Genomic DNA, 10750 nt, shown 5'->3' on the forward strand with positions numbered 1-10750 from the left:
GTGCTTATATCCGGAGCTTTTGTTAGTCACTTCATATGTACCAGGTCCTGTGCCATCATTATTCAATGATTCACACTGTGCAGCCAAAACACTCACTCTTATCTGTTAAGAGGCTGCAGAGACACAGTCAGACAGCTCTGGGTGGGTGGATGGGTGGGGGACAGTAAAAGAAGGAGAGAGAGAGCGAGAGAGAGCGAGAGACTCTCGCCTCTCTTGTGGGAAGCGACTCTCCGCTCTGCCTCACAACGTGAAGCCAGAGAGCATCCCGACTTCAAGAGCTTCAGATCCTGAATATTCACGCTGGTGGCATTTCACCGTGTGTAGGCGGTGAGGGAGAGTTAGGAGAGCATGTGTGAAGTATTGATCACTGTTGCTGTTGTCCTTGTTTGCTCTGCGTCTCACAGTCCCCAGAAAGAGAGACGGTGAGACAGATCTGTGGAACGTTGGCGTTGTGTGACACACGCGTTCAAAAACGGCGACCGAAACACAATCACGACCAGTTTAAAGGGAAAATGTTTTTAATGGAAAGGATCAACACTGAGGAAATTAAGAAAAGATTGTTTTCCTTTCTTTTTTTTTTTGTTGCCTTGCGAGACAATTTTAGATACTACAGCTTGGCAAGCGAGTGTTATATAATATCATCAAATGAATTTCCATCTAAAACACAACACTTGTTCTGAAGAAAAAAAAATGTATTTCTATCACATTTAGGTAACAGGTTATGGTCATCATCCATATTGTGAGGGTAACATGAAAATATTTCCAAGAATTTCAGATTTTCCCTTTCTGAAACTGAGCAGTTTTGGCAAAATGTGGCCCAGAGATAAATACGAATAAACAGAAATGCATTATTATTATTATTATTATGTTTATTGTCTTCATTTGTACAACACACGGAAATATCACAGAATTAAAGAAATTGAGAAAAGAAATAAAACCTGACTGTGCAGGAGACTAAAGAAGCCCAAGGGGCTTATCTTCCCGATCAATAAACATTACTGTCATGAAAATGAAAACAACTATCGAAACAAGTAGAACAAACTAACAGAAGGAGTTAACACATAACTCAGAATCAGAGGGATGTGATTTGTACAGCAGATAATTAAAAAATTTAGCCTTAAAAAGGGCCAAAGATTATTATAGATTTTTGAAAAAAGTGGTTCAATGATTAAATTTGGTATATATGTTGCCCCTGAAGTGAAATGGCTTTGACACCACTGCTTTATAAATGAGCGATGTGGCTCATTCTAGATCAATTCTGCCGTGCTACTCTTTCGGATTCCGCTGCATTTGGAGACATTGCCGTGACTTCCATGTTAGTGGGGGTTTTCTCTGGAACAATCCCATCATCACTGACATGTGTTAATAGGAAAATCCATCAATAAATGGCAGAAAATCGAGCACTGCCAGAAGCTGCTGGGACAGATTTTTCAGCTTAGATCTTAATATTTCAGTGAGATATTTCAGCTGTTTTCCAAACTCTAATTTTATTTTGCTACAGGTGGTGATTCAGACTGGTGAATAATCAAGAAAGCATTTGTCAGATCTGCTGTGCTGCCTCATGCAGTACATCTGTGGGAAAAAAAAAAAAAAAAAGGATTAACCGAACAGACTGAAATGATCTGAAAATTCATATTTTTGACATTTTTTCTCCTTTCATTTTATTTCTCTGCAGCTCTTCAGCTCATTGCCGTTGGTCCATCAATGTCAATTAGGCTCCAAAAACATGAGCTGGGGTGATTTTCTGCTGCAGGGTATTTGACCAGCTACAAGCTTTCATTGCAACTTTATATTACTTTACTGGCTCATGACCTGCCAAACCAGAACGGTTACACATTTACATATCAAACCCGGCTTTCTCCTCATCAAAGCTACTCCGTTCCTACCGGTATGGACACAAAATTCATTTTCACCCCCATTAAACCTTAATTGTGATGAGATGAAAATGACCGTACAGTTAGAATGCGTTGCCATTCCTTGATGCATCATATGCATGAGTATGTCATATAAAATATGGATATAACAAGAAAATAAATAAGTCCAAGTGACCTGTGGGAAAGTAACACTTCCTATCATAAATAAGTGAGTGATTTTGTTATATTTTTGGTGAAGTCTAATAGCACAATGAACAATTTCAAAGCAATTTTTAAAACAGCAATCCAGAAAAACATACTTTCTAAAAACTGATCTGAGCAAAACAGTTTAATTGTGACAAGTATTATTGAATAGACTGACCTAATCAATACAATATTTACCATAAAATTTCATTTAATATCAATAAAGGTTAAGTTGCATTGCTTATTGACTCTTTAAAAAAATGCACAGTGTTGCCTACTTTGTCATTTGAACAGTTTCAGGGGTTCAAGTTTATGGGCAAACTATTCAAAGACTTCAGAAGTCTTCTTTTCCTCTCTATTTTGCCTTACCTACAGTTGCATCATGAACTCCATGCACCATGAACTACATTTCTGAGGTTACAAAAATATGATTGTATAACCCAAATCCTCAATAATCAAATTCACAACCATGTCAGAGATTCATGGAGGGGAACTCTTGGATACTCGCAAGACTAATCAAAAATGTTGACAGAAAGAGAGAGAGAGAGAGAGAGAGAGAGAGAGAGAGAGAGAGAGAGAGAGAGAGAGAGAGAGTTCTCCAGCAGACTGACAGCGATAGCAGCACAGACTTAGAATAAAAGTCACTCCAGATGCAGGAGACACGACGTGGCGCACAGGTGTGACATGAGGCCATCAGTCAGAGTCTGAATGGAAATTCTCTAATCAGACCAGAGGAAATGAAGTTCACAGAAACACGACAAGACAGCAGCGCTCTAAATACAACAGGAAACACACGGGGATTAACAAGACGTGAGACAAGAATGCCAAAAGGAATGAAAGGAACTGGGACACATGGAACAATATGGGAACGCAGTCTCCGAAAACTGAGAATGAAACAAATCATCTCGCTTGAATTGTTTTTTGCTCAATGTTGCATTGGAATAAAAGAAATGTATTGCCAAAAGTATTCAAATATTTGAATAGTTGAAAAAAGAGCTGAATTTAAGTGTCAAGAAGCATTGGTATGATTGACAGCTGGAGAAAGGCCAATAACTGTGTTTGGGAGTTGATTAATAGCTGCGTGACAAAACTAAAATCTACATTATTTTAGAACATTATATTTGACAAAATGACTTGAGGTATTTATAAAAAATGAAGCAAAGGCAATCCCTGCTGAGAATCTGCAGGTCAATCTGCCTTCATGTGCTGCAAACTAAGGTAAAATTCATTACTCTCATTTAACTGACTTGTTATTTACGCGATAGAATAGAGAAACCTCCAAAGAACCACCACCACCAACCTTCAGTAATGTGTTTTCAGTGCAGATAAGTGTTGATATATATGGCAACAAGGAGCTAGCATGCGTTTTGACACGATGTGCCAGTTTGCATCGAAGGTTATCAGTGTGTTGCCAGGCTGTGGACACTCAGTCTACACATTTTCCATGTGTATATTTTTACTCCCAGGGAGGAGTTTGGGGAGATAGGCTGGCATCTGACTCGCCTGGCGTATCAGGGCTGTGCTTTGCTCCCTTCTGTGTGTTCTTGGAAACATGGTTGCCTTGTGTTGCCCTGCCAGGCCCTTGAGACAACTCCCAGTGCATTTCTGTCCCGGCCATGTGTGCAAACGTTTGTGTGTTTGCATGGGTGCTTGTTCTGCCGCTCGTGTCGCTCCGCTTTGCAGCTTTTTCGCCCAAATTATGTGGCTCAGTCACTGCTTAACGCACAAACATCAACATCTTTTTCATATGTTATCACAGGAACACACATAGGGTGGTTTCAGTCATGCCACATTTGGATGCTTTGAAACACAAACATTGCATTATTGATAACTATGAAACCTCGCATTGGCATCTTGAAAATCACTATTACAGAATTCAATATACTACTGATCTCAGGTGACAAATGACACAAATCGATGACATTTGTCTAAGTAGAGGAAGAAATTTAACCACTTCCTTTCCAGCTACGTTTTTCTGTCGCACACATTCACTTTTCACCCACTTCATGCTCAGTGTGTTTTGTTTATTCCCTCGCTCATTTTTTTTTCCTTCTTCCTCCTGTCTCTGTGTTGTCCAGATGGAGGAAGTAATAGCACGCATGCAGGAGGAGAAAAATGGCATTCCAATCCGAACAGTGAAAAGTTTTCTAACCAAGATTCCCAGTGTATTTTCAGGTAAGACTCGTCTCTTCTCTTCTCGTGGTTGCAGAGTGTGAAGGGGAAGCTATTTAATTTTTGTGCTGCCAATGAAACTAAAACAAAATCCCATGCTGCAGTAATGCTTTGCAAGGAGCAGAAAGCCTTTCATAAGTCTACTTTTTACTTCACATGAAGGATGAGACATAAAAAAATGACCTCAACACTGAGATATAAACTTATACTATAACTCCAACACTTGAAATGCATCCATTTCTAAACCATTCTGCCTTTATATATTTCTAGCTCAAACAACCTTTGACCTCAAAAATTAGTCACCCAACACATGCATGCATACATGCGCACACTTCATTTTCTTGCCTTCAGTGAATATAACGTACAGTATACCAGAGGAGGAGCTGCAGAATGATCATGATTAAAATCGGTCATTTCACCAAAATGAAATATATTGCTGAAGTTAACTGTATCATCAGCTAACATTACAACACACATCTGCTGTTGTTTGGAAGCTGATATTTAATCTTAGTTTTCTTTTTGTTACTGCTTTTGTGTATTACTTTATAAATCCAGTTCTTGTATATTAAACAGACGTTGTTTAACTATTAAAGTAAATCCACTATTATTTCAACACTAGCCAGGTAATAATAACCATTAACTATTTCTTTTAAACATTAACAACTATGGGTGTCAATGATCTATAAAATAAACTTTCTTTGGAGTTTTATAAACAGGAGTTGATTTTTTTTTTTTATCAATAGAAGAGTTCTCCTCTATCTTAGTTAAAGCTCAAGGAAAGTGTGCAATCAAGAAAAAAAATGGAATCCAAAATACTGAATTCAACTCTCGGGCTTTCTGAAACAGCTCGTTCCAACACAAATTGGACACATACCTGCTTTCTGCACAGTTTTGCCGTCGGCAGTGCCAGAAGAACCAGTACTTGTCAGCATGTGTCTTTTCAAAACCAGTTTGGAGTCCAGGCCGTTCAGGCATGGCAAGCTGAGATGAATCCGCTGATCAACATTAACTCAAGTCACGTATAAAAGAGTAACTTTGATGCTGCACATACGGTCTGTGTTTTTTTCCCTACAGACATTCTGCGACGCATTTGTTGTTTATTGTATAATTTCACATATTTACAAAGTCTGGTCATCGAAATTTCCTGTTAAATGATTTTTGTTTGTCCTAGTAGGCTAGATCTTTGCCATATTATGTAATGCATCTCATTTATATAATTTTATACTTTCACAGCGTTTCATAACTGCAGTGTTGAATCATTAATTGTCATCTGTGCATGCTTGACAATGCTGCCCTTTGAGGCGTCTCGTTACCCTGCGCTGCTGCTAATTATCCAGCGTTTGCCACCACTGTGAACATTAATACTCGGTTATTGCTGACCATACTGTTTACAATACTGTCACATCATGGAGCATGCACACACTCGCATCAACACACACACACACACACACACGCAACTGCACAGTCCCATCTACTGTCATGATATTAATCAAATCAGCGCACAGCCTTGTTAGAGGATTACCTTACACGTCTCATTTAAGCTCACTCTTAGAAAGTGGGTCAACTCTGATACTGTGAAAATGGGGTTGTTCTAATGACGTTAATCCGTGAAAAATCTCATCTGATTTATTGGGGGAGCCAAAAAAGAAAAAGGGGGTGCGGTGCGAGACAGCCGAGAAGACAAAATGCAGACGGACAGAAAAGCGGCTTGACGGATGGAGAGAGACAGCCGTAAGACTTGACTGCCTGCATGAAATCCCTCATGTCTCCATTCCACACCTTTTTTTTCTTCCGCCTTCTGTGGCTTTCGTCTCTCCAACACACCTTCACCTGTCAGTATGATGGACAGTAATAATAGCTTTGGAAAATACTGTATATATTTAGCCAAAGTGCCAAAGTCACATGTTGTGCTGGGGTGTGAAAATGTCTGGGGGGCACACGATGCTGCTCTGTCTTTCCGAGATGTGAAAATGAATCAGTTGCATCCTCGGGAGGCAGAGGCGATGCAAAATTACATCCATCATATACAAATTCTGATGTCCATTTGAGCAAAAAAAATATTGAAAGTGATATACAAGTCATGTCCGGACCTTTGAATTTGCTCCAAATTGTTTTTGGTGGTGACAGAGTCTGTTTCTAAAAGCGTTCCCATACGTACATTTTCTGTCTTTTTCTCTCTCTTGGGGCCATCTTCTAACCTGTTTATAGATATATATTCTTTGTTTCTGACAGTTTACAGCGCACAACATGATGAAGTGACTTATTAATGCACTGAGTCATAAAAACGGCGCTGCTACGGTACACAGCGTGTGCTTCATTATGCCATTGTATTGCTCTGGTCATTTATATTAATGGTTTTCAGCCAGAGAGAGTTGGCTTGGAGAGGGTGACAAAAAGATTATTTTCTAGTGGACGGCATATTACCCACCTACATCGTGTAAGGCAAGAGGAACGATGACGAGGAGTGCTGGACGCGGTTAAGTGCGTCATTGTTTTCCCTTTCATTTGCATCTATATGCAAAAAAGGTGTTTGGGCGCACTGTGAACATATTAGATATGCCGGTGATTCATATTTGTTTTCCTTTCTCCTCTCTCAGGTTCTGATATTGTACAGTGGATGATCAAGAATTTGGACATCGAAGATCAAGGTAAATCTCAAATCTAGCTGGATTTGGCTAAGCTAACAACACTTTTCAACAAGCATTCAGCGACAGGGGATGTGAAGCACAGCTCATTCAGATGGTTTAGCAAACATTCGCCACAATTCAATGACTGTTATTAACTAAATTGTGGCACGCTCGCGATCGTGCCACGCTGACAAAATGTGGACAAGTATAGGCAAACAGTGGAGCTGAAATTACAGCTAGCATCTGACTAATTGACTTTATGGCACTGATGCAACTGGCGTTTTCATTTCCTTTCAAATGAGTGGTGTGAAGGTTAGCGTCTCTGGTTAATTAAAGCTATTGCACTCCCAAGAAGAAACTCTGTTCTGTCAGCTCCCATACTGTATGTCAACTTTACCAGTGGCTTCCAGAGCTAAATGAGAAGGAAAGTGTTGATCAGATGTCGATTTTAGATGCTTTCTTTAAGAAGAAAGAAAGAAAGAGAAACCTTTTGGGAACCTCTGCACCATTAGCTTTCTCTATGTATGAGTCTACAGTTTTTCATTTTTCTTTGATCTGTCTTTTTGTGTCCTTAAGCTAAGGCAGGCGCTGCAATTTCCTTTCTTCTCCTTCATCTTTCCTCTTTTTTTTTTCCTGCTTTTTTTCCCCCCCATTACTATTATTATTTAATTCCGGTTTGATAACCTAAAACTAGACCGTCTTGAAGGCGCTGCCAAGTCATTAGCCTCGCCCCTCATTGCACATAAAAAGACTCCGAGCCGGGCTGGCTGAACTGTGACAAATAAGAAAAGTTAAAAACCGAGCGCTGTCTTGCGTTAAAGGCGGCGATAAAGAATTTCAGCTAACAATGTGAAAATCAACTCTGACCAGTGTGTGTGTGTCATGTTGTGGTGTTTACGTGTGTGGGTGTACGTTTCACTGGGCTCCAGTGGGCGCCTCGGTATTGTACAATCAGCTCATATTTGTGACTCATCAACTCACAATTCTTCTGCGCGTTGTTTCATTTGTATGCAGGAGTTTACCTGTCTTTGTCTGTTTGACAGCAGTACGAGTCGATATTATAAAGGCCTTTGTGTTTGTGGGAGTCGTGGCGCTGCCTTTGTGTGAAGCTTTTTCATGAGTTTAATTTTAAGAGGAATGAGAAGCTGCTAAATCACCTTTAAGAGGGGAGATCCTTGACTCAACTAAGTTGACACATTATTCTTTCAAAAACCTTAATTATTTTCTTTAATTTTTAATCATTGTTGAAATTGTTTGCTACTTTTAAGTCAGCGTCATTACAACTTACACTGAGACGAGTAATATTCTGTAGGTGCCGTCGTTCTGCAACTGGGTCAAAGGCCAGTTTACTTGAGAACACGGAAATGAAAACAGAAAACAAATCATAGAACCACCTAGAATTATATGAAAACTACATTAAGAAAAAAACAAAAACAAAAAAAAACTTAAATTAAACTTTTCAGAAATGAAAATGTAAAAAAAAAAAGATGTTTTCACTTAGATGCGACCATCAGGGGGACATTTCCAGAAAGACAAATAAAGAAAAACATCCACAACACCTTTCTCCCACATCTCAAATATGATGCACTAAACTCCTTAATGCTTGTTTTTTTGTCGTCTGCCAAAATCATTTGTGTAATTTCATCAAAGCAATTACATTCTCTTGGGTTGCGTTGGAATATTATTATTTATTTTTTTTTTTTCATGAGGTTCATCTCAGGATTGGTTAAACATGTAATGTTCTAGTCATGAACAGTTTGCAAACGTGGCGGCGAGCAGATGTTCTATGTCCTTCAAGACTATTTATCGGTGCACTTTTATTGTGCAGCACAGCCACGAAACATGCTGTCAGTTGCCCTGAGGTGGTAAACAGTGTGCTGTGTAAAACTAAGTGACTTTAGTGCAGAGCATCTCCTGGCGGAGCTGACAAACACAGCAAAGTGAAATGCAATTAATTTGGCTCACAGCACGATAGCAGAGTTTATTATATAAAAGCAGATGAGCTTATATCAAAGTTAACTGGGGATTTAGCTCCCCCCCCCCTTCTTCTTTTTTTTTGGTTTTAACTTGCAAAAAAAACATGCAATGGACAATATAGTAATGCAGCCTGGATGAACTCATTATCATCCTGTTTGATTGCCTCCACAGTCTCCCAATCCTATTTTCACTCCATTTTTGCATTTGATTTGCAGATAGAAGAAAAAAAAAATCCTGCCTCAAACATTTTTCTCAGTTTGTGGTCAACTATAGAACAGAACTGAAAAAGAAGAAACGCTAACTTTGGTGTATATTCACCAGAATGTCAATGTCAGGTTTAAAAATAGGGCTCATGAATAACACACAGCTAAATTACTGAGTTACTCCTCCTGTTAAAATTGCCCGCAGCATGATGGGAACCCTGCTGAGAAAATCTCAAAATACACCAATCCCACAGGAAAAAGTAGAGGAAAAACAACAGAAAAAAAGATACCATGAAAATAGATTTTTTTCACATTACACTGACAAAAACTCACAAAGCTGTCCTGTCAATAATCTGAGCTTCTTTAGCATGTGTCCACAAACTAACGCGAGCATACTAACAAATAAATGGATGGATTAGATGAAGTATTTTAGCTGACAGATAGATGAATGTAAAATACAGTGTTAGATAGTGCATTAAGAAAATCTATAATGAAAAACAACCTGTTGTCGCAATGTTGTCACATCATTCAGTATAATTGACACTGAAATAGCATCAATCAAATCTTCCAAAATGACTGACGTGCTTGAAAAATACAAGTCGTATTCGTCAGATCAGATCAGATCAGACCCACACCATCACCGTCAACAACAACAAAAAAACAACCGACCAGACGATCGGTGGAGCTGCTGGGGAGTGCGAACCTGCGCGTGCATATGAAAGAACACCTAATCTGCTGTGTGGAACAGGCCACGGGGAAACGGGACAGGACATGTGGCTCATCAGAGCGGCGTGCACGAGAGGGTGCATGCAGTCCTGCATAATCACGCTTGGTCCTCTCCTTCAAACCTTCGCTAAACCTCCTCCTCATCAGACTGGAGAGTCTCTCCCGGGGCGGAGCGCAGCCGATGTTTTTGTTGTCCTGATATCACCCCTCTGTACGCCGCTCTGCCTGTATAAATATGTATGAAAGCCGGTACTGTGCCTCTTCATGGAACCGTGTTCTTTTATCAGTCCCTGCCATAGTTCAGTCGCTTTTCATCTGAAGCCGCTACTTCTTCAACCTTGACGACAGCAGATGGTACAGCGAGTATTTACTTGCTGTACGTCGAGGCTCCAACGTGCCTCCTGCAAATAAGAGGTGTTTTCACACGTAAAAACACAAAGTCCATATCAGCAAAATGCATTTTTTTTATCTAAAATGTTCGATTAACTTTGTCTCCTTGTGCATTGGAAAGTCTGTCAAAAACCATCCAAGACTTTTTTGTCCCCTTCACTCCGCAGATGGTTACACCTCGAAATCACACAACAGGTGCAAAAAACAATATTCAGGCGATGACTCTTGTCTTTGGATGAGGCTTGACTGAAAGAAAACTCCCACGCTTCACTTGGCTGGCCTCCAAACTGCTGTGTTTTTGGCACATAGCTGGTAATCTGATAAAATCGCGAGGTGTTTTCCCCCTGGACTCAGAAGACGGCCTTTCGAGACAGCTTGCCTAATTCCTGTCCAAGGTTTAGTCAGCTGGAAAAAAAAAAAAAAAAAAAAATCTGATCTGTTCATTTGTCCTCATCATACATTATGCTGCCCTTACGTTTGCACTTTTTTTTTTTTTTGCATTGAGAAAAAAGGAGCCCTCTTTGGTGAACTTTATCAATGTTTAAATGTTCTGTGGGGAATTTTTTTTTAATCATGCAACACGAAGTAGGAGCGAGGA

At 39.6% G+C, this 10750-nt stretch overlaps 1 protein-coding gene across 4 annotated transcripts in view; it reads left to right on the forward strand.

Moving 5' to 3' along the window:
* rgs7a (regulator of G protein signaling 7a) overlaps positions 1-10750 on the forward strand; it is a 50121-nt gene that overhangs the window by 26438 nt on the left and 12933 nt on the right. For all 4 annotated transcript variants that reach the window (XM_030107404.1, XM_030107405.1, XM_030107402.1 and 1 more), the window contains exons 3-4: positions 4136-4232; positions 6827-6877. In XM_030107404.1, the coding sequence (XP_029963264.1) occupies positions 4136-4232; positions 6827-6877 (148 nt within the window). The remainder of the gene's footprint in view (positions 1-4135; positions 4233-6826; positions 6878-10750) is intronic.

The sequence above is a fragment of the Salarias fasciatus genome, chromosome 13, assembly GCF_902148845.1.
Source record: "Salarias fasciatus chromosome 13, fSalaFa1.1, whole genome shotgun sequence".
NCBI lineage: Eukaryota > Metazoa > Chordata > Actinopteri > Blenniiformes > Blenniidae > Salarias > Salarias fasciatus.